The sequence below is a fragment of the Pseudochaenichthys georgianus genome, chromosome 3, assembly GCF_902827115.2.
Source record: "Pseudochaenichthys georgianus chromosome 3, fPseGeo1.2, whole genome shotgun sequence".
NCBI classification, from domain to species: domain Eukaryota; kingdom Metazoa; phylum Chordata; class Actinopteri; order Perciformes; family Channichthyidae; genus Pseudochaenichthys; species Pseudochaenichthys georgianus.
This window is the reverse complement of record NC_047505.1, coordinates 12,134,468-12,159,838: the sequence shown is the minus strand read 5'-3', so window position 1 is coordinate 12,159,838 and position 25,371 is coordinate 12,134,468. Positions and strand designations below refer to the sequence as shown.

The window sequence follows — 25,371 nt, the reverse complement described above, 5'->3', positions numbered from 1 at the left end:
AGGCTAATGAACTAGTTTTTACTAATACAAAGCCTTCTTGAATAGTTATATGTTTACAGCATTACAGATAATTAAATCAAATCAATGCCAAATTCTAGAACATCTTGCGCAGCATATGTTTTTAATATTTCCCTACATGCAAAAGAAAAAAGAGTTAACTCAAAATCATAGCAATGCATATCCTCCCACTCACTGCCACTCATTGGACGCCTCCAACAATAGGGAGTACATGAGTCCTAATGGTTTGAACCCCCTCTCCCTTGGCGGCGCTTACACCCAGGTCCGGTGGCAGATGAATGCCTTGGACAGATGGGCAGGAGTCCTCCTTCTCCAGGAACAATGGAGGCTATAACCTGGAGGCCTACTGCAATGGGGACTTTCCAGTGGACAAGCTGGTCAGTGTGTTGTTGGCGTATCGACCCAGAGAAAGTTGATTCTACAAGGCAGGGCCGGTTCTAGACAATTTGCTGCCCTAGGCGAGATTTTAGCTGGCTGAAAAAGATCGGTTTACATTTTAATAATCAAATAAGTATGTGAACATAACCAATAAGCTACCAAAGCCAGTAACAAATACATGTAACTTATTTTATTTTTCTTGTTCATTTATATCTTATTTTACCTAGTTAACATTTATTTATTTATTTATGCATATTTTTTTATCTCCAGTTTTAAACGATATTTTTGGTTTACTGTCGTATAGTACATTGAAATGATTTAAAACCTGTTCATCCCAATAATTAGAAAGGAGTGCCTTGGACATATTTGTTTACATAGATTGTGATCAAAACGTTTGAGACCCACTGAGATAACTTAGACTAAAGTTAGCTATCTAAACACTCAGAGTCCTTTACCTCACTGAGTCTCTCAGTCTGACAGGAGACCTCTCCCCCACCCCTGTTGTAGAATCATCTTCTTCTTATATCCGTTAGTGCAGCTAGCACCAGATGCTAGTAATAACAACAGCGCCGGTCAGGGACGTGCACAGACATTTGGAGGGGCTATTGCTCTAAACAGGAAAAAGGGCATCCCCCCGAAAAAATATATAAGACCAAAACGATTATTACATTAACTAATCTGAACAGTAATTCACATCATCATCTCATTACAAAATAAGCTAAGGCAACTACTTGCATTCTGTGACTTCATTTTTAAAATGAAAACCAGGGACATTTTTTGTTTTGCGGTCCATATCTCATTAAAATATCTAATGTTAGAAACTACTAAAGAAAAAATGCGGACAATTATGTTCTAATGTAGTTGGACCATTGCAGACATACTGATAAAATAGTGCTTATAACTAATTACCTTAAATAAACCCACTAATTCATGAAACCAGTTCAATACGCATTATTCTTATCATTCTTTATGAGCGCAGTGACGGTAAGGTATCTAATGACCTATTTATTTAGTATTCCATAACTTAATAACAGAGATGGTCAAACTGAAGTAAAGACATGGCAGAAATCCTACAATGAAGCGGGACAGCGAAGTGTTCTCCTTTACCATGGATGTTTAATAGGAGTTTACGGAGCAGATGAAAAGACACAGAAAGACAGAAGCACAATAACAAGTACTGTATATGTAGGTGTTTTTTTTTAAATAACCCACGGTGTCAAGAGGAAGTAAAGTCCCTGCCATGAGAAAACTCAAAATCCATTTTCCAAAATCCGACACTAGAGGTGGTCTTAACGCACCGGCACCAATACAGTATAATACATATGATATTGTTATGACATTAGGGTCATGCAGAGTGAGATTGCTACCCCTTTAAGAGAGGGGTGTGGCGCGTGCATGTGGGTGTGGGTATGGTAGAGCGAGAGTGAGTGAGCGGTGTATATGTTTCCTGGAAATGAAACGAGGCAGCAGGAAAAAGCAGAGGTCTGTGATGTATCTTGTGAAACAGAAGAGCGAAATAAATGCAACGACCTCCCGAGAAGAGCTCGTCTCTCTCCAGTCATTTCAGTAAAGTGGGTTATTGAACCCAAAGCTGGCTGCTTCTGCCCTGGGAGACGACATATAGTCATCCCCCCTGTTTCCTCGACCACGGTCTGGGAGCCGACAGGACAGTTCAACAATATATATAATACGTAACATGTGTAATCACACACTTAGCGATATAGAACATAAATAATAAAAACGTAGGCCTACCTGGTTTAAAACACTTGTGTGGAATGAGCTCACACTGAAACAAGTTATTTATTCAAAATGTCACGGGCAATTACATAGCCTATAAGAAGAAGTAAAGGAAGTAGTAGAAGAAAAATGAAGCTGGTGTGTTTCCCGCAACGAGACACTACAATAGTAATTGTGGCTTATCATGTTGATTCGACCACAACAGAAAAAAAAAAATAACCTCTCCCATGCCCGGGCAACATTAGCCCGTACCTGTGCACATCCCTGGCGCCGGTACCGGTGCGCCCTTCTCTCTCTCTCCCTCGCTCGCTCCCACGCTCACTCGCACTTTGGCTGTGAGCTGCGGGCGCCTGATAAGCCAACATCCCCCACTTTCATCACTTCCAGCGCCCATCGTACAGGGCAAATGGAAAGTGTAACCGGGGTGAAAAGGCTGTTACATTTACCTAATTATGAATGTTGTTACATCAAGGCCGAAAGTTAGGATGAGCACAAACAGTAAAAATAATAGTTTTCCCTCCCAGAGCTGCCAGTGCAGCGCCCCCCCAGATCTGGCGCCCTAGGCCACCACCTATGTCGCCTATGCCAAACACCGGCCCTGCTACAAGGACAAGGATTGTTTAGAGACCTGCACCGTAGGGCCATCTCCATCTCCTGGTTCTACCGTTCGTTCTAGCCAATGGACTGGGGATGGAACCCAGATGACAGACTGGAGGTGTCCCCAATTATAGTTCAACACTCCCTTCAGAACACTTGACTGCATGGTCTCAAAAGCCGCGTTCACACTGCGGTACTTTTCCGACAAAAGGTTCATGCGAACTTAGTTCATGCAAACTCTTTAGTTCGCATGAACTAAGTACAGATCACGTTTACACCAGAAAAAGTCCCTGGGGGTGGATTAGGCAAATGAAGCCGCTGACGTCACTTCTTCTTCTTCTGCTTTGGGTTTACTGGCAGGCCGCAAACAACTTCACGGCGTATACTGCCGCCCAAAGTCCCCGGCCGGAAGTCCCCGGAGTTGGGGACTGGCTTCAGTAGAAGCTGCTGGGACTCCCAGCAGCTTCTACTGAAGCCTTCCGAGTAAATCGCCAGAACGCCGACACCTCCTCATCTCCACCGCTCCCATGTTTTATTTTGTGTTGCCATAAGTTAGTCTCTCTGCGTTTCTGCGCTGGGCTAATGCTAATAATGATAATGCGAGGATAATAAAATGGCGGCTTCACAAAACTTTTTGGGAGTTTTACGGGGCGTGGTTTGCAATCCGCCCAGCCAATCAGGAATATAGCTCTTTTCTCAAAAAAGAGCTGCTCGAAAGTCCCTGCTCTCTAGCAGGGACTTTCGAGGGGGTAAAAAGGTTTGCATGAATTACTTTTAGAACCGGCTCTTTTTGGTGTGAACGCGATCATGAACTAAGTTCGCATGAACCTTTGTGGGAAAAGTACCGCAGTGTGAACGCGGCTATAGTGGTTGCCTAATAGGAGCATGCAGAGAGGCATGGTCTAATTGGTTAATGTCCAAGGAGATGAATATCCACGGTGCTGGCAAGGACGGGTCAAGGCAAATAATCCCGATCTAGACCCAGCAGCAGGCCAGATCTGTCACAGAGTCTAACGTCCTGCACAAGAGTCAAAACATGTGGTGAGGGCATAAGACCCATCAGCCAACAATAGCCGAGCGAGCAAAGATGTCTTTGGTTAGGAAACAGTTATGGTTTGATCCACCAGTACATCCCCCATTACTGGCGAGCCGATCTATCTTATCAAGCTCCACATTTGTGGAATCAGCTTCCAGTTTGTGTTCGGGCGGCAGACACCCTATCCGTTTTTAAGAGTGCGCTTAAGACCTTCCTTTTTGATAAAGCTTATAGTTAGGGCTGATTAGATTCAGCCCCTAGTTTTGCTGATATAGGCGTAGTTTGTCAGGGGACATCTTACTTCTTCCTTCTCTCTGTCTATACCTGTGTACTCTCATGTTCCGATTAAACCAGCTTCCCCAAATGTCTTTCTTTTTGGTGTCTATATACGTCGGGATCCGGAGTCATGGATGATCCTGCGGTCCTGTGTCCTGGATCTCGAGCCCTGGATCTTGAGTCGTGGCTGTGGTCCTGGATCATAGGTCCTGGATGGATATCGTCGTGGATTCATCTTCCTATTATACACACATGCATTTCCAAACATTTGGACTACCTATGTTGTAAATGTATTATCTTTTCAATTTACACACGGCATCTATTGCACGTCTGTCCGTCCTTGGAGAGGGATCCCTCATCTGTTGCTCTCCCTGAGGTTTCTCCCATGTTTCCCATTAAACTGTGGGTTTTCTCCGGAAGTTTTTCCTTGTACGATGTGAGGGTCTAAGGACAGAGGGTGTCGTATTGTCATACTGATATTCTGTACACACTGTGAAGACCACTGAGACAAATGTAACATTTGGGATATTGGGCTATATAAATAAACATTGATTGATTGATTGATTGATTGATTGATCTACCAGCCGGGCCCTGCTCTTCTAAAGGGTGCCTTAAACCCTCTAGTGTGCGCTGGGTCCATAACCCAAATGCAGCACACATGACGCAAGGAACAGTTGGTAATAATAATAATAATAAATGATATTTATATATCGCCTTTCAAGGAACCCATGGTCGCTGTACATGGTGGACAAACAAAACAAACAGACAATCAAAGGGCAAACAAAAAATAATGGAAGCCGGGGGACCAATAAAGGGCTAGGGCCCGAAGGCCAGGGTGAACAGGTGTGTTTTAATGATGATTTGAAGATGTCCAGGGAGGCAGCTTTACGGATCTCGGGAAGTGCATTCCAGAGGGTGGGGGCCGCAACACTGAACGTCCTGTGACCAACAGTTCGGAGGCGAGAGCGGGGGATGGACCGCAGACTCCGAGAAGGGGTGTAGGGATGGAGGAGGTCCGATAAGTACTGGGGGGCGAGGGTATGGAGGGACTTGTACGTGAGGAGCAGTGTTTTGTACTGAATCCGGGACTTGACCAGCAGCCAGTGGAGGTGGATGAGGGTGGGGGTGATATGTTGCCATGGTGCGGGGGAGAAGCCTGGCGGCAGAGTTCTGGACGTGTTGGAGCCTGTCCAGGGTTTTGCTGGGAACCCCGGACAGGACTCCATTGCAGTAGTCCAGACGGGATGTGACGAAGGCGTGTACAAGTGTTTCTGCCACAGAGTCAGAGAGTGAAGGCCGAGTCTGGCAATGTTTTTGAGATGGTAGAAGGCGGATTTGGTAACAGATTTGATGTGTGCCTGGAAACAGAGGGTGGTGTCCAGTAATGACCTTTAATGTCAAAACTCAGCAGGTACAGGGAAGGGTAGGTCAATTAACCAACACAAGTAGTGACAAAGTCCGACCTACATGTAGCGGACAGGTAAAAGATAGGTTAAGGCTGGGCCAAGGATCAGGAAGCCAGTAGGTAGGCCGCCCCAGTGACAGCCAACAGCCAAGGGGAGACACTGACCAAGGACGTGGAAGCAGATCTCAGAAGGTTTACCGGACAGGTCAGGGTCCGTAACTGGAAACCAGTCCAGAGCCAAGTTCTAAAGAGGCTTGCATGAGTGGCAAGAACAAACGTATATACTGGCTCGGTTGTAGATGAGATGCAGCTGGGAGCCCAGGTGAGCTGAGTGGGTGGGAGTGGCTGGGTGAATGGAAAAGTACTGAGGTTCAGCAAGTAGGAAGGGAAGCAGACTAAGGCCCAATTCCAATCCATCCCCTACACCCTACCCCTACACACTACCCCTCCGTTTGCATGTTCACGCGGAGGGTCCGCCACATTAAGTGCTGTTCCAAACCAACGAGTGTGGAGGGGGAGTGGGTTATCAAGCCCTCAAACAGCGAATCTGCATCGGTCCTGACTTCACCTGCTGCCCTACCTGACCGGACTCAACGCTGCGTGTGTCCGTCATGAAACAAGCTGTGTACAAGTAGTTCCAGCAAACATCCACTGATAAATTGCGATGTTAACAACCTCATGATAACCTAATTTTTTTTTTAACTTAGGAAAATGTGTGAATTCTATTATAAAGTTGTGTATATTTACATTCAGACTGTTGCAAAAACTAAGAAGCTTATAAACATCAGGTTTAAAACTAAAAGAGCTTTACAAAATTTAACACAATTAAAGATGTTTGGAGTTTTATTTTTGTTATTAATTTACATTTTTTGTCCAAGAGGTGTGGTTTGGAATTGGGCCTAAATCAAAACCCAAACACACACACATCAGACACATTATGTTTCCAAAGCCATGTCGGGTTTACCGATATTAAGAAATAGTATAAATAAAGGACATCTTCCATCTTTATTAGATGTTGTTACTTCATCACAGAATTCAGACACATTTGTTTTTGTATGAGAGTAACGGAGCGACCACACTACAGCTTCAAAAAAAGCTTGGAGCTGGGCGTGTCTGAAGCTTGGGGATTTTATTCGAGCAACGCGACCAACAACCAATCACATGAATCTCCCGCCCCCGACATACAAAGCAAAAAACCCCGGGGATTTTATACGAGCAATATATATATAAACTCCCCAAACAGGCGAAAACCTACCAGTTTCCCCCACTGTCTCTGCCACCTCCCTCCATGCCTGGTTCCTCCGGTTTGTATCCCGGTAGGTGAAGAGGGTCTGGTCATACAAAACCGGGTGATTTGCTACGGTGATAATTAGTTTCTCCTCCATCTTCTTTTGAAATATAGAAATTAACGGCGGGATATCTCTCCCAGTTTAAACGCGGTTTGATTGGCTAGGGCTTGAGCTGTCAGATTTTCAGAAACGGGATTTGATTGGCTGGCGCCAGAGATGGAGTACTCGAGTCCTGGACTCGGACTCGAGTCGGACTTGAGTGCCGATTTTCGGGACTCGTGACTCGACTCGGACTCGCGCACTGATTGACGCGAGTCGGACTTGGACTCGTGAATTCTCGCACAGGATGACTTGGACTCGGACTCGGACTCGTGAATTCCCCCCCCCCACGATGACTCGGACTCGACTCGTACATTGACGCTCCGACTTGGACTCGGACTCGAGCACATTTTCTCTGGAGTCTGATCTCTCCTGTATGGCGAGTTCACGTACTGGGCCCCGCTGTTCCAGTCTAGAGATGTCTACAGACACACCCCGCATCGTGCTGTATGCTTTCACACATTCTGCTTCCACATTGGAAAAGAGCAGCGCAAAATGCTCGTTATGTGGAAACAATATAGAAGAGAAGGCTCCGTAACACATTACTCTAAGGATTGAGTTCAGACATATAGGCTGTCTTGAACACTATCATCAGAGTAACGTGATCTAATCAATAAATAAAGATTCAGCCGATAACGAAAGCACATGGCTACTTAACATGCAGAATGTAGCCATGTGCTTTCTGGGGATAAATCTTTATCGGTAAACTGATTTAACCCGTAAAAGTTCCTTCAAAATAAGAGTCCCGATCTTATTACTATTAAAATAAAAGTGCAAAACGAAAACTTTACCATAGGAAAATATTGGCATACAAATATAATCACTTCTCTAAAAGGTAACTCATTTTAAATATAGTTTATTTATATATAATAATAATATTAGAAATAAGCTTTATATTTGTATAGGACCTATTACAAGAATTGTAGCCAAACTCGCTTCACAGCAGTCCAATAGACAGGATAACAGCAATGTAGAGGAGCAGCTACATTTCAAAACATATATCCACGAAGATTAATACATGAAGACTTGTGACTCGGACTTGACTTGGACTCTTCTTAAGTGACTCGGAATTGGACTCGGACTCGAACACAGGTAATGATGACTCGGACTCGACTTGGACACTCCTTGGGTGACTCGGACTTGGACTCGGACTCGACTACGACTCTCCCTTGGTGACTCGGACTTGGACTCGGACTCGAAGAGTGGTGACTTGAGGGTGACTTGGACTCGTGAATTGGTGACTTGACTACAACACTGGCTGGCGCTGGCTACTCCGGCGTCAGAAGTTGAACATTCAACTTCTGACGCCGGAGACGGACCGCTATGCTACCCACAATTCAGTTCGGTGAAAAGCGAGGCAACGTGACGTCACCCCATTCAAAGTCAATGGGCAGACGTGTTGGAAACCGTTTTTGAAGCTGTCGAAGCTGTAGTGTGGATGGCCCGTAAGGCAGATGATTGTTGTCTGTACAGTGCAGATGATACAAAAGGGAAAGACATTGAATAAAACAATACACTAGACTAGAGCATGAGGTATTTTTAGTTTCTGAAATAAAATACTTAACACTATAAGGACTGTACTTAAAACAGGAAAGTTGCTTAGGGAGATAATGTCTGAAAAGCTTTGATTCATTTAGCAAATGTCGTTTTTTTAGTTACTAACAAATACAATGTACTATGGTTAAAAAAACAACAACTGAAAGCGCTTACATACCATTTGAGGTATACAGTAGTAATTTGGAAACACTTTGCAATCCAAACAGTACAATGGTAAATATGAAAAGCACAAAGAACAAACATGGAGTACGACATAGCAACCTATGATACCCATATCTCAAAAATTCAGAAGAGAGAGTGGCTTTCCTAATTTGCATGCACCAAAGTTTGTTTGTAATTGAGGGCATCTCTGTCAGGCAACAGTAATTACAGTTTCTACACGAGCCAGAGCCACGAGCCTGCCTTATACGATCTTCCAAATATCAGCAGGGAACACCTAGTGCAAGGTTGTCACCCTAGGGACACTTCCATTACGTGACAAAACGAAGAATATAATTTGATTTACTGTTTCGTTAGGCAACCTCTGTTAGACCTGCAGCCATACACAGCAGTGGGGGTGCATGAAGATTGACTACAAATGAGTCTGCTGACCTGCCGGGGTCGTACATTCCGGAAAAAAATTTGTGCTATCATTCAGCTGTAGATATCAGGCGGTAAAATGTGTTCCGTGGCTGATATTCTGACTAATGGATCAGCTGTGTACAGATAGCAGCCTCCAGATTTAACATCACTTCCAATCCCAGAGGGTAAAAGCATCTGAACCACCAACACCTCTCCTGGAAAGTTTGGAAAAGGTATGAAGCAATGTGGAATCAGATGATAAGCCCTCTGATATCTGATCTTTGACATCAAATGTATCTTTGGCAATAGTATCCATATTGTTTTTATTACAAGAACTTTAGCAAGCAGAGCAATTGACTGCCTATATGTTGTACTGCACGCTCTATATATAGGCATACGCACAAGTGGATTTGTGTGATGCTGTGCCTTTGACTTCAGTGAGGCGCAGCCGGTAATTGATACGATCAAATATCTTTTGTCATTTATGAGAAACTTCAATATCAGATAGAGCCGAACAGAAGTCTAATCTTTCAACAAGATTAACAAAGATGAGACAATGCTTAACATGTATAAAAAAAGGATAACAAAGGGAAGTACAAATAAAAAGTGGCAAGAAACGGGAAATTGCATTACATCTAATCTTCTTTGCTCATAAAAAATAAAATAAATGACAGAAGCACATGAATATCACTGTAACACAGCACAATTTACGTACCAGATTAATTATTTTTAATGAAGGCCTTTCTAATGCATAATTGTTATCTCCCTTGGTACTCTGAGATGGGAATAACAGTCGTACACAAGTCTACATTGTTTTTCCCCTGGTTTGATAAGACAGAGATAGTGATAGACGGCAGATTAGGTCGCATTATTCTAATTATATCTTGCTGTTTAGAATTATATATATATAATTCAGTGTGACCATATTTGAAAGGACTGCTCTGTTCCTATCTGTGTGACAGGGACACATTCTGTTTAATCCTGAAAGTTATTTAAACAGCATTGCTCGCTATATTTTATAAAAGTTGAATTGTCATAACTTCATAATGTCAAACTGATAAAGCACATTCTTAAGACAGTTTATTTTCTGGAAAGCAAAACGGCAACTTGTATAGGGATGAAGGGTTGCCTTCAACATCATAACCATTTTAAAACTAAGGAAAAGCTGCTGGGAAATGATAAGCATTTGACTTTTCTTTCCTCCATGGTTTGTTTTCTTATCTGTGCTGTTGTATTTGCTGTAAAGTGTCTCTACTGTAGGCTATTTTTATTTTATGTACAGCACTTTGGCTCCACCAAAATTCGTTTATAAATGTGCTATATAAATAAAACTTGATTTGATCTTACTGCTGTCTTAGCGTGCATGTTCAGTTCTAAAGCTGTAGTACTAGAATGTTGAGTCAAGTCGGTTAGAAGTCCATGTCGTGCTTACCACAGCAGCAGGAAACACAATGGAACAAACAATGTGTGTTTTTAAAGGAGCCCATGGCCAGAATATGCTATGTGACAAAGAGGGTCACTGTTTGATGAAGCATACGAGATTCAGCGCAGCCTTCCTGTTACTTTGACAATGGGTCCAGTTGTATTTTCTACATTTACATTACAATGTTGGATATTTCTCTTCAACCTTCAAGGCTTTCCACGAGCTGATGAAATGTTGTCATTTACATAATTGGTGCAATAACTTTTAGTCAAACCCATAAGAAACCAAGGACCAAAACAGACCAGGTGATTCATTGTAGCAACCTACCTCCATAAAGTTGAGGGAATCACAAGACACAGTTTGAACAAACGATAGTTCAAAAGTAGTAGATTTCTTAACTCTAGCATCAAACTCCAAAATAACTTGGCTCTCATAATGCCATCACTTGCAACTGTTGTTAGTTCCCCAATGTCTTGTAAACTCTTTCAAACTCAACACCTGAAGTTTGTTAAACACATTTAGTTTGTAGCCTCCAAGCCATTGGCCGAATAACCCTGATGACATCACTGCAACATCATTAGGGTTCTTTTCTCAAACTTCAGACAGCTCTCTCTGAAGCCATTATCCAATTATCATATTACAAGTAATTCGCCCCTTGTTGGTGTATACAAATGGTAGGAAGATCCCATTAACAATTTGAATATCCAATGTGCAAGGTTTGATTGCCCTCAAGTTCTCATCTGCAAAAGAAAACCACAGCCAATCAGTGATATTTATAAAAATATATTTCACAAAGTAGGAAACAATACAGGGTATCTTAGATTACAGTACAGGGAGTAAATAATTGAACATACACATTTATAAGCAGTAAAGCACAGTACAAAATATGATCTGCATGTAGGACTATTCCATATATATTGTTAAGTCTACCGAGAACTGCCATAATACTGTATCAGTACAAACTGAGTATGCACGCAGCTGTAGTGCCATTGAAATTCTCATTATGTGCAAGAGCTAACGTGCAGAGACAAACCTACCACCTCATTGAAAGCTAATGACATTAGCGGTAACTCTATGTACATTACAAGTCTTTTTTATTGATATCATACAGTGTAAGCACAATATGCACATAGTCTTGATTTGTGTTTTCCTTTTTCTTGGGCTAATGCAATCTGTGTTCCCTAAATGAGATTTGATGTTTAGGGAGAGTCACATATACTCTGGTATCAATTGGACTATTGTGCTCAGACGCTCACTGGCTGTACCTCAGAATTTATGAGATATATTTTACACAGAATTAGCATGTGTCAGAAAGGTCCCATTCCTGCAGTCCCAATTAATTCGATCGTCTGTATTGTTACTTAGAGCTCTTGTTTGCTTTGCTTGCATCTAGTCTACATTATCAACTGCAATAAATTCATGATATGGTTTGGCTGTTATGAAATAGTGTTCAAGTGAAAAAACAGCTGAATGTGAAAGAATCTAAAACACACTCACTTCAAATTGTCAGCACAGAATAAAAGATGATTCTAATAACAGAAATTCAAAAACTGAGAACAATAATGAAGAATCAACACATCTCTTGTCAAAAAACAGTAGATTACAATTGTATTTAATGTTGCTTCTGTAAAAAGAAGGCCTCAGAGTTTCTACATTTCTCTTTTTTGTCTTCGCGTCAGTCTTTTATAGGCTAGTAACACCTGCGATCCACACCTGTAGCGTGTAAATACAAAGAGTTGTACAAAGCAAGCCTCTCTGGGCTTTAGATTATAAATGTGGCCACCGTAGAACATATCAAATTATAACAAATTCACCTTAAAGCCAATACTGGTTTGTCTTTTTGCCTTTTTCAAATCATACATACATTCATCATTGTAATGTAGACCATATATTGCTTTTTCATTGTCACTTTCTTCATATTGCCGATCAGTTGGGTGGGGACATCGGACAAGAGTCATTCTGCACTTTCTGAGGCCCAACTTTCTGTCCATGGAGCATGAAATGTCCGCTTCAGAGAACCCAACAATATTCCTTTTTCCCTTTCATCAGGCAACTACCAGCAATCCCAGGGTTTTGCTGCTACTGGCAGCCTCAGCAATTGACTAACACCCATAATACTGCTAGACACTCCACAACGGAATCTAAGTTACACTCCACAAGAATCATAGATCTCCTAATAAAGACATTGTTTGGCTCAACAATTACAATGCGCTTGACGTAGTGATACGTAGGGATGACGACTGCTATACCTCACTCTAAGAAGAATACAAAAAGTTGGCCTGTCTTGTTATTAACAGTTTTTTTTTAAACACCAGTTTCTAAAAGCCAGCAAACCCCCTAGCGTTTAACACACAAGTATGTGGACAGAAAAGAAATCGGAAAGGTCTTTTTTTCTAACGAACCAAAGGTCAGGTTTCGCGGTCGCTCTCGCCCACTGAGTAGAGCTCCCCAAGTCTTCTGAAGCGTGGGCCCCACTCTCTGAGATAGTCATAGTTCTGATCCGAGTCTGATGATGCCGTTTCCAGTGAGCTAAGTGAACCGGCCATGGATCCCCGACCTTCGTATCCATAGATCTGGATGGAGTCGTAAGGCGGCGCTGTGGCATCATTGTCTGCCTCATGGAGCCGTACATTGATGAATTCGTCCACATCCACGCCGTTTGGACCAGAATGCTGTCCCGCCCTGGGCATGAATTGCAGGTCGGGCTTGATATCCTTGCGCGGTAGGTAGCCGTTGACGCCATCCGGATTCTGCAGCGTGGCGATGTCGAAGGCCTCCGTGTCTTCCTCGCCGCCTCCTTCGTCGTCGTAACGGATGATATTCTCCCTCACATCTTCATCGTCCTTTATAATCAGAGGCTCATTCTTGTGTCTCCTCAAGGTCACAAATAGTACTACTATTACTGTCAGAAAGACGGAGGGACAGAAAGGAAGATAGAAAATAGAAGTCTCGGTCAAGCTTTGGCAGGTGCATTTTCTGTTAGTACAAGCAGATCATGGAAGTTTTAACAATAATGTGGCAATGCAAAATAAAGAAACTCCTCACCCAACAGCAGTATAATGCAGGCCAGGATGGCGATGAGAGCTCCCATACTCAGGCCGATAGGTAAGACGTAGGCCTCCACGTTGCAGGACTGGACGATGCCATCCTTACTGCATCCACAGACTCGGATGGTCAGGGTGTTGGTGCTGCTCATTGGTGGATTCCCGTTGTCCGTCACAATGATTGGCAGGAAGTACATTTCCTGTTTCTGTCGCCGGAAGGTATCATGCTTGGCCAAGACACTGATTGAATTGTCTGTCAGAGAGAAAGGTAAAGCCAGAGATGAAGATGTGTGAAAACGCCATTGTTATTCATGTTAGCATCAGACCGAAGTACTATTTTTAAGTGGTGTGAAAATCGATGCAGAATGAGGTTAAACTAATTTCCTTTCAATTGTCACTAGGCTTTCTAACACTCTTGAATGCCAATGCCTTAGATGGCTTCCACAGGATTGTAGCTGACATCCTCGTGGATTCATCTTCTTATTACAGACACATGCATTTCCTAACATTCGGTCTATATGCTGTCAAATGTATTATCTCTTCGATTTACACACGGCATCTATTGCACGTCTGTCCGTCCTGGGAGAGGGATCCCTCCTCTGCTGCTCTCCCTGAGGTTTCTCCCATGTTCCCTTTAAACTGTGGGTTTTCTCTGGAAGTTTTTCCTTGTACGATGTGAGGGTCTAAGGACAGAGGGTCTAAGGACAGAGGGTGTTGTTTTTCTCATACTGATATTCTGAACAATCTGTGCTGTTGTATTTGCTGTAAAGTGTCTCTACTGTAGGCTATTTGTATTATATGTACAGCACTTTGGCTCGACCAAAAATCGCTTATAAATGTGCTATAGAAATAAACTTGATTTGATTTGTTTAGATCGATTTCAGCCACCTTCCTTTTTTGTCCACACTCCAATTTGGGAATTATGAAGAAGGGCGAGCCAAAGTTGGCTATTCCCCTTTGAGAGCCCAAGGAATCAAGGGACCATGCAGGCGACACTGACTTAGAAGATGGCACATGTCGACCCAGAAAGGTGCCAGCTGCTCTTTGATGACACTTCTGTGAAGCTGTCTGCTCATTAGCTGGCTCTCCTTACCCTGATCACATTATCAAACACTTGCATTCCCATAAGAATCTACTCCTGCTGATCTTATGGAAAACGTACAAGAATGTCTGATAGTGTAACCTTTGTCTCTCTGCTTGAGGGTGCACTGAAGAGGGAGGGTTAAGAAGATGCTGTGATATACGCAACAAAGAGACGAGCCGTGCTGAGAGAAAAAATTTGATCAAAAGATGCAAAGCCTCATCATATCATTATTTGCTCTGCACAGTCTGTAATTCAAGTGAACATATGCTCAGATTTATGTTCTGCCACAAAGGGGTACGCTCTGCTTTATGAGCATCAACTTGTCCCATTTCATTTGGATCATTCCGCAGTGCATGGAGAGTTTGCAAGTATATACTACTGAAGAAATCCATCAGGGCTCGTCTTCATATACAGGTCATTTTTATGTTAACTATTGATGGTAAAAATAGAAGTACACATGTCTTGTCTGTCAGCCAATTGACAGGGAAGGTCTGCTACTCAAAGAGAGAGGCAGGTGTGCAGATAACCTTCAAATTGATTGAACTTACAGGAGTTATAAAAATTCTCTTTTTTACTATCTATTATATTTTAAGGTGCAATAAAAGTGTTTCATCGAGCAGCTGATGGGTTCTGATGAAACTCTGTACATTGAATATTAATCATCATCATAACAAAAGCTCATTTGAATAAATGTTTGCTACAAATAGCTTTGTGGGGAGGTTCTAAATGACAGCATTGACATAACAGTCTGAAACCATTTTGTTGAAGTCCCTTAAGATTATGTGAGCAACTAAGCACAGCTGTGGATTCATGCCAAATTAGTAGCAACATGATATGAACGAATGAGAAGGAGCAAAAGGGGTAATGTTGGTACAAGTAGTATAACTTTGTTTAAACTTTTCTTTCTTTTCGTTTTACTGCATACTGATGTTATGGATAGTTGCTCTAGTAAATGCAGTGGTTTCATGCATACGTAATGTAATATATGGTACAGTATTGCATGAGTTTGCGAAACAGCTATGTAATATCGGTCCCTACTTAGTTCTTCACTCTTTTAACGTGAAGAAGAAGACATTTTCTTTATTTTCTCAGTTTTTCTCTCTGTTATTGTTCCACACAGTACACATGCACACAGGCATAGGACTTATACAGATACACATGCATTTCTATATGAACAGGTGCCAAAGGGAAGAGGCTCCCAGGATTCCTGGCACCAGGGAACAGTTGGGGGTTTGGTGCCTTGCTATAGGACATCTCGGCAGTGCCAAGAGGGTGAACTGGCACCTCTCCAGCTACCGTGCCATAGTCTTTATTTTTGTCCGATCGGGACTTGAACCAGCGACCCTTCAGTTCCCAGGACAAGCTACTCCCGCCTGTATAGCATTCTGAGCTTTTTAAGTCAAACTTAAAAAATCCATCCCTTTAGGCAATCATTGTCAACATGATTTTTATATTGTTAATATTTGTTTTACTATATAGCTTACGGGGTACAAATATTTTAGAGATAAAACAGAAACTCTCCCTTTAGCCTCCCAGCCTTCGAGTAGATGGAGCGACACAATAAAAGCAACCTTGCACTGCGAAATGTAGCTGACACGCTAAGAACATTATTGGGTTGGCAGTGGTATATAAAAAAAAGGACCACAACAATTAACTTCTAAACTAGCGGACACTGATATTTTTGCGGCTAGGGTTTTTCTTTACGCTGTTCACGGTGCTTTAGCTGATTAGCTAATTAGCCTGCAGTATCTGCAATCATCAGCAAGCATGTTCCCCAAGGTGGATGTATGTTTCGTTGCTCATACAGCAAGACAAGTTGCAACCAAGACACGTCTCCGTGATTGTAGGACAAGAGTACATTAGCCACAAAGCCAAAGCTAATTTGGCTTTTTTGTGTTTTGTCCTGGCGGTTGACCGGCTTCAGAGTCAGTGTCGCTGTCTACCAAGGAATAAAAGATCATGCATACTGCCTCATCCTACTGTAATATAGATAGTTGAACAGTGTCACAGCCACTGTCACCACAAGGAGGTGGTGGTGAAGTCGATAGGGACTTGGCTTGGCAACTGGAAGGTCACTAGTTCAAGTCCCGGCAAGACCAAGTGCTACCGAGGTGTCCCTGAGCAAGGCACCGTTCCCTACACAGCTCCCCGGGCGCCGTTCAAAATGGCAGCCCACTGCTCCTAACACTAGGATGGGTCAAATGCAGAGTAACAATTTCCCCACGGGGATTAATAAAGTATATCAAATCAAATCAAAAGGAGCCGTTCTAACTCCCACGGCAACTATAGGCAAGAGCCTATCACTGTCAGAATCTCTTGTTATGGTTGACCAAAAGTAGGAAGTCAGGTCAGAAAGAAGTCTATGGGTGGCTGGATGGTTCAGAACACTTTTACCAGGAGGCTGGTGCGGGTGTCCTGTGTGGAAGCAAATGTTAATGTTGACATACTTTTTATTCATGTCAACCTCAACTTCATATCAAACATACCGATTACCATTACATAAATCTCGTCAAGTAATGTGGTTTCCTAAACCCAATGAAGTTGTTTGCTGATGCTATATCGTTTAACGTAGTAGATTGAAGTGTTGGGACACCGAACGAGCTGCCGTAATTTACGAGATGCGAGAAAAAAAATTGCCACAGGTTATTGAATAATATAAAAGGCTAAAACCAGACTTGACAAACATCAGTAGAGAGTTGTGATACATTCACTAACTGTAAAGTAATTAAAAATATTTTCCACCACGAAATACTGATTATACCAGATTAAGTAATAGTTCTAATTAAATGAGAAAGGGGTATTTTCTTTGTTGTTTTACATTAAACTGCAAGACTATTTTATAATTCCTTAACACGGTGCAAATCACTCTGGAAAGGTTTTTTATCAGCCATATTTCTTGGCAGCATAGTGAATGCATGTTGCTGCTGGCCTGTGCTGCGACCCCGCCGGGTGAACCCCTGAGACAGAGTGCTTGGTATGTTATACAGCTGGTCAAAACCTTGGCCTTCTTCCTCAGTGTGAGCAGCCTCTAACCTCTTCACTGTACAATCCTTACAATTAAACCCATCATCGCAAACAAAAACAGCCCACGGAGGTTCACAGGAGCCTGACGCTCTTCACTCAAGTGTCTCCTACAGCTGCACATTCAGATAGAAATAGGCACTGAAGTGTTGGGGGATATGGTGCGACGGGCTTCTTGTCTCTCTTTGAAATCGGCAATACCGTAGACAAGTGGTTGGTGCAGTATGTAGTATATATAGAGCAGAACTACAACATATATTTACTGTGGTTAAAGACTAGGGCTTTTGTTGTTTGGAATAACGCAGGTCTGTGTTTATGAATAATCTGAAAACATTTCTGGGGGGGATTTATCTGTAACATCATCTTAAGAAACGTTGAAATGTCTTCTTAACAAAAGGACAGGGTTCCAGGTCCTGCATTATGTATATCCTTTGAGGTTGATCCGCAGTTAAGAGTATTTTGCAGCAAGTAAGTGCTTGTTAACCATCTCTCCGTTTTCCGACAGGATTTTGCATGTTCTCGACAGTCAAAATATGATTAGGTCCCTTCCATTCAAAAGAGGTAACACTATATCTATATATTTGAATTGCCTGTGATTTTGACACTCATGTTCCACCTTGCTGAAGTACCTGTTTCAAAAGTAAAAGCTTTTTTTTTGTTAAAAATGGCGAGCCCATTTGATGACCTGAATTTTATGGACACTTGCAGTAAGTTAGCCTGCAGCCTCTACGCCGAAACAGAAGGCTAGTACCATATGAAGAAGATCTGCCCAGAGCTGAACACATTACACAACGTCACCATGAACACAGCCTGTTCGGAGCCAGTTATGGAGGAGAGGCAGGCGAAGAGGAATGGAATAAAGACAGAGCAAAAACGGCAAATAAAACAGAGTATTTAGCAAAAAATGTAGCACCATCTGCCACAATGCAACAGCTCAGGGAAGGAAGTCACCCTACATTGAGCTGCAAGACTACCAGGAAAAGCCATTTGGATCCCATTCATTTAGTTTCCCTCAAAACGCACTGGGGAGTAAAAAAGAAGCTGGTGTCCAGACAATTTCACATCTGCTAATTGTGAGCTATACTGATCCACCACATTTCATCTCGAGTACGGCTAACACGCCGAGGGTTAGCGATTAGCCTGGAAAGCCATTAAAGAAATGTAGAGAGACTTCACTCAAAGAAGTAAGTTATTTTTCTTCCTCACCTTGGTTGTTTTTTATAGTAAAATTGGGGTTGTTGAGCATCTCAGGGACGAGACGATAGTCAAAGTAGTGGCCCTGGATTGGGTCGTCTTTGTCCACCGCGCTGACAGTCTGGATCACCTGTGTTGAAAGCAGAGAGACAAGAAGATTATACAGAGAGGGACTGGAAGTCATTAGAGGAGGCAGCCTATTCATTACTCTGTTTTTGCCACCGCAGATTGCCTCAGTCTAATACTGGCTGCATCACACCTGATGAAATATATGCCCTATTCATTCCCGGAGTTTGAGATTATTATCAATGAGGTCCTGTCTCGTCTGGAACTCTTTTCAGGCTCCTGGCTCTATCTGATAATCCGTCATCATAGGTCTTATCGTGCCGTTATGATTGATTGGAAATTAGAATTATTTTTTAGGCTCCGCTTTTTGATCAGTCCTTCCAATAAAGCGTCCTATTGTACGTGCATAGGTCCCTCCAATGAGGTCGATTGATGAGAAGGATAATGCTAAGTACTTGTCTAGAGTGTTTTGGCTTGGGTAACCATCGTGCCATCTGGAGGAGGACATGAAAGGCAGTCTTGAATTACAATCCACTCTGATCAATGCTGACCGCTCTCATTCCGCCTTTTGCTTTGCGCACACTGCGAAGGGAGAGCTAGGGAAGGGAGAAAAGGGACTGGACTCCCACCTCTGTAGTTTCCCGGAGAAATAAATAGGCTATAACTCAATGTGGCCAATCATTACAGGGGAGGAAAGAGAGACAGAAGCAAAGGGAGTGAGAGAGAGAAGATAGATCAGTGGTTTGATGAATGAGCCACTTCTTTTCTTACCTGTCCAGGTTTCCCATTTTCACAAAGGAAGGCCTCGTATTCTGTGGCAAATTCAGGCGCATTGTCATTAATGTCCATTACTCGGATGGCAACGATTGCCCTCGATATCTGACTGTGATTTCCTATTATAGATAGATAGATAGATAGATAGATAGATAGATAGATAGAAAGAAAGGAAATCAAAAAAGGGAGAGAAATAAGAAAAGACAATCAAACTGTAAACAAAACAAGGTTACGCATGAACTCCCAGGTAAATTCTGTGACCTAGTTTTCATTTCCTTTATTTTCCCTCCTTATTTCTCCCTTCATTTCCTGAGCTGATGGGAGGACACATGATAAGTCACATCAATATACATTTCAGCGGGTGTCACATGCGTAACAGAGTCTAGGCACCAGAAAAGAAAGAACAAATTCCCATTCAAAGTGCATTTGGAAATCTCCCTGAACACCGTCATGTTTAAAACATCAGGGTTAAAGCATGCATATTAATAAGTCATTGGTAACTGAAGTCTAAAAAGACAATAAAAGGCAGATTAATTAGATAGGATTTGAATAATTTATCTCTGGTAATTGACAGTGCCTTTCGAGAGTCCCTGTAAACGTTGGTGTTTATTAATCAGCAGTGCAAATGATAACTTTTAAAGCAATTTATGTGGGCCTAAGAGGGTTGTGCCACTTTAGCCAATGATACTGTTGTGTTTTAATTTTGACTTCTGTTTATTCATTTACTTGCCCCTACTGTCACCTTAAAAGTAGAATGAATGGCAAGTGTATTGTCTTGGTTTTCTTTGGGCATCCTAGGATCTCGTTTGCAGTAAGACTTTCTGTCATGGTCGCCAATAGCAAGAACTCTCTTGCCTAATATCAAAGGCTTTTTTTTTAAAGTGGCTCTTTAACTGTGACATGCTTTAATGTTCAAAGATATCTTTATTGTTCTCATACTGCCTGTGCAGCACCTCTTTTCACCCTCTGTCTGAAACCAGAGCCCAGTCTGCTCTGATTGGTTAGCTGGCCGGCTCTGTTGTGATTGGTCAACCGTTTAGAGATGTCCCACTCCTATCACGCACAATTTGTGGTGCTAGCCAGTAGCCACTAGAATAGTGAGTGTTACATAGTGATGTCACTATGTTACGGAAGAAAACAAAGGAGTCCAATGGAGGTGTTTCAGGCAGGGGGCGGAGTTTGGGAAATTAGTCTGTGCAGACCATTATCATGCACAGAAACCTATAACACACTACAGGAAAAGGGAGAATCCCAAAAACCACAATAGGGCCTCTTTAAATTAGTAATCATGAGCAGCAAGAAATGTTTTTATTTGGAGTGGCCAGTGTGATTACAAGATAATGATAATTTGGGGTTACCTTTATTTCCCAAGAAACTTGTTCCTACATTGAAATGCACTCATTAATGCCAGAGTAGGGTTTGTGTATGGTACCTTTTGTTAGCTACAATAAGCTTGTCTGGTAAACAACTTTACCAGACAAATATACATGTTTTTGTATTAATTCTAATTGATTTCAAATAAAACCTTAACATAGCGCAGTGGACAGAATGCCCGAGGAAAAAAGGCCCCTGGACAGGCCACTTTAAAGAAGACGCGGTAAACAGGGAGGAGAGTGGAAATTAACAGGCTGATAGACGGTGATAGATGGATTAGGGCAGAGGGAGACAGGGAGACAGAACCCCCCCCCCCCCCCCCCACCACAAAAGTGACTTTCCCCCGGCAGCAGACAGGGAATAGAGTCTGATTAGTCAGATGTCAACCGGTGCGAGGCGGCAGAACGTGCGGGCCGCAAATGGCATCAGGATAGAACACTCTTCCTCTTCACGCCAGAGAAGACACAGACGTCCCTCCCATCCGTGAAGAATAGCAAAACTGCCTTGTATATTTTGGCAAGTTCCTATTAGGTGTTCTCAGAGATGCCACTATCTCGAGCCACAGTTACTTTGCCAGGAGGCATGGCAACATGCTTTAAATGTATGGGTGCGAGAAAATGACAAGGCTTATCAAATGAGACACATTCAACGGTGTGTGTGTGTGTGTGTGTGTGTGTGTGTGTGTGTGTGTGTGTGTGTGTGTGGTGTGTGTGTGTGTGTGTGTGTGTGTGTGTGTGTGTGTGTGTGTGTGTGTGTGTGTGTGTGTGTGTGTGTGTGTGTGTGTGTGTGTGTGTGTGTGTGTGTGTGTGTGTGTGTGTGTGTGTGTGTGTGTGTGTGTGTGTGTTGCATGGCCAAAACATCATGACAACATGTTGGCATTCACTTCATTCTGTCAATTAACGTGTGTTTCCTTTGATTAAGGAAATTAAAGGACAGATAAAGGATGCGATGGAGAGAGGACTGGGGGTGGAAAAAAAGAGTTACAAGCTGTGTACATTTCTATTCCAATAGCTTTAAGGGGTACATTAACCTTTATCACAACATACAGCCCCCCTGAAACAATCTGTATGCAAATAAAGCCTTACATATGGTTTGAGCTTGTTGTAGCTCTGCCGGCAAGATTTTTGACATAGTCAGTGAGTTTTGCGGTTTGCAGATGTTCTTTAATCTGTAATGGATGCTGGCATTGGAGCGATCCACTCCGAAGCATGTCTTTAAAACTGTTTATTTGATAAGTCTTAATGTTCTTGCACTTCCACAAATTGACTACTGAGCTGTTTAATTCAATCAAAACTCAGCAAATTAACAAATGGAATGCCTCTGTGGATTCAAATGCTAATTGTTTGTGCCATACGTTCAGAGCGATTAGAAGCGCCCGTGTACAAAGTGCTATAGTGTTGAGCAGAGGATGGTGTGTAGCAGGTCAGTGATTCCTTTGACAAAGGCAACTTATGAAGTCGAGGAAGGGGATATTGTATGTGTCTCCCTGCAGTTCCAAGTTTTAAAATATGTTTTATTAATACATGTCAAATAGTATGCTGATTTTCAAAAATAGGAATTCAGGAGGAATGGTCTTCACAGCAGGGGTGAGCAGAGTCAGGGGTCTACTTACGGACTTCTGTGGCAGTCACTGTGATGTTGTGCCACATGTCCGTCTCGCGGTCCAGCGGTTTGGCCAGTGTGATCTTCCCGTCGTCCACGTTGATGTTGAACTGCCTCTCCAGGTCCGTGTGCCGATCGATGAAGTACCTGCAATTACAATCAATCATCAGCAAGCCCCCACTGCAGCATCTTTGGCAAGCCTTTGTGTATTGTGGCTAACAGGGTCCTACCCAGCAGGAGAAACCTGTACATAAAAGGGACATTACAATGTTAAGAGGTCTGATTACTATAATTTCCTACCAACAGCAGCCGAGGTCTGAACCTCATATTGTCTAAATTGCACTCCATCCTGTCCATCAAATACAATCATGTACATTTTCATATCATTTAAACAACATGTATTTAAAAATATCTATAGGGTCCTTTTACCTAGAGACACATTGAGCATACAGTTTATGACAGTTGTACCTTTACAATAAATACACGTACAGTATACGTATGTACCCAGCACAATTAATGGTAGGCCTACATTAATAGTAAAATAAAATAATTTAAAATGACCTATTTCTATATATGTTTTTCATTTATGTTATACTTCTTATCCTATAGATTAACAAGCCTGTGATAGCCCTTCCTGTAGAATGAATGTAGTATTTTCCATTCTGTCGTGCTAATGGCGTAGCCTGGAACAGTACCTGGTCCTGGTGTTAATACAGTCATAGCGTAAAAAGCTGATAAGTCATGCCAAAAATTGTCAAGTGTTACTTTGGTTGGAACAATGGACTATTTACAAGAAGTGCAGGTCATAGTCAACATGACATCACACATTGATTTCTGGACTACAGTACAAAAGACTTGAGTTTTACATTTTGACACCAGAGGGTCGTGCTAAGTACAACCCAATGCTAAACAAGACAATTACAGGCAACCAAAATATTAGAAGTCACTTTAATGAAGTGAAAAGACACTGTGAACGAGTTAAAGATTTAGGGCTTAATCACACCTAAGCGACCTGTCAATCACAATGTTGCCACGCCCTAATGCACACCCTGCTTTTCCCTCTAAACACAACAATCAATGACAACGTGAGGACTTAAAAACAGCTTGTTAAACATTTTTTAATGGAGGTTATAAATCAAGTGAGAATTAAGGTAATTTTCTCATAGACTTCTATCAAAACAGACTACCGTACTTTTCGGACTATAAGCCGCGACTTTTTTCCCCATTTTTTTTGTCCAGCGAATGGCCACTAGGGAACCTCCTAAATCTATGGATTTTACAGGTAAAATTAACCACCTTTAACACTATGGGCTCTATGACCGGTCCGCGCCTGCCACCTTTAAGCGGCGGGCTCCAGCAGGAAAAGCTGGAGGCCGGAAAAGAGTGAGACAGGTAGCGCGCCAAAGTAAAAGTGGAACCGAGAGACAGAACGACAGCAAGACAGACGGACAATTTAGCTGCTGCGGCTTATATGCAGGTGCGCTTTATAGTCCGAAAAGTACGGTACTTTTTGCAAGCGGTGGAGTTGCCCCCTCTTAAATAATAGAAAGAAGGGTCAGGGTCTGTATCTTGTTGCTCCATGCTGTCAACTCAATCTACTTTCTCTCACACCTCTAATCCTTCTGGCACACACTTTACGCACGGTAGAGCAACTGATGTGATGGCTTCAGTTGATCAAACTATTACCGTATTCCATAAATAGGTTTCAGTTCAGATCACGCCCTGCCATATGGACTGCCTAGTGATTTACATAAAAAGAAAGAAATCAATATTATCTATGGAATAATTACAGCCTAAACCTGAGCAACATCGGGCATTACAGCCTAATAAGGTCAGAGAAGCCCTCCCCCCCCAATCGTTGCTACACCTCCCTCATGCACAGAAAAAAGACCATTAGTACGTGTCATGTCAGAATAAAAGACGGGGTGTTGACAGATCCCAAACAGGGTTAACAACACTCAATGGCCCCCAAAGGCTTTGCATTAATGAGTTAGGACAGCATTGTGTCACACATGAGGTTTAACAACACAGTGCGGGGGAGGGGGGTAATTGATGTAATGGAGATGACCGGCTTGCTTTGTGTGACCTTGTCTGATCTAAATGATTTTGTTTGCTTTTTAAACCACTCGCCACGTGTAGGTCATGAAGCAACACATGCAGTACTCATTTAAAAAGGAGTAGACTTTTAAATAACAAACAAATCAATTCCTTTTCTTGATTCAGTTTCTCTGTGACCCTGCCTCTGACACACTGACTTGTTGAAACTTCTGTTAAGGACACAGTGACATTCAACTCCTCAGGAAAAAAATAAATACTCGAGCAGTTGGTTAGAAAAATTGGAATGCACATGAAAGAGAATGTGCGGGTGCTACTGGAAGCTGTGACATCGCTCCTTCATGTGGCGGCATGCAGAGCCAGATTCTTTGGACGAGCCCACACGAAACTGAGTTTTAAAAAAGGATCCGTCACTATGGGTCATCTTTGGCTTCATTTGCCATTATGCGTAACTGTCATCCGACCCACCTAAAACACAAGGCCACGTGTTTCCGTGCCTCCAGGACAAACTGTCTCCCTTCCTTTCTCTTCTATCATCCCTCACAATCTCGTCCCCCTCTAACCCACTCGACAGTCACAAAGTATTTTATTTTCCATCCAGCTGGGTCTCTAGCTCTCCCTAATCCAATCCCCCTATCCAATTCTCCGCGGCCCCCCTGTCCCCACACAGCCGTCCCTCTACACCAGGCGCCCCGCTCACCCTTCCCTCCTAACCCTGGGTCTTGCAGCAGAGCCGTTCATCCCTATCAGTGCAGACCTGTTGGCAGGAACCCTCCAGTGT

General features: G+C 42.6%; 1 protein-coding gene across 2 annotated transcripts in view; it reads right to left on the bottom strand.

Annotated features, from left to right (window-relative positions):
- Window positions 1-11,191: 11,191 nt before the first annotated feature.
- cdh8 (cadherin 8) overlaps window positions 11,192-25,371 on the bottom strand; it is a 158,029-nt gene continuing 143,849 nt past the window's right edge. For both annotated transcript variants that reach the window (XM_034079645.1, XM_034079638.2), the window contains 5 exons: window positions 22,546-22,682; window positions 19,557-19,678; window positions 18,732-18,849; window positions 13,422-13,673; window positions 11,192-13,278 (listed from right to left, as the gene is read on the bottom strand). In XM_034079645.1, coding sequence (XP_033935536.1) covers window positions 12,785-13,278; window positions 13,422-13,673; window positions 18,732-18,849; window positions 19,557-19,678; window positions 22,546-22,682 — 1,123 coding nt within the window. In that variant the 3' untranslated portion in view covers window positions 11,192-12,784. The remainder of the gene's footprint in view (window positions 13,279-13,421; window positions 13,674-18,731; window positions 18,850-19,556; window positions 19,679-22,545; window positions 22,683-25,371) is intronic.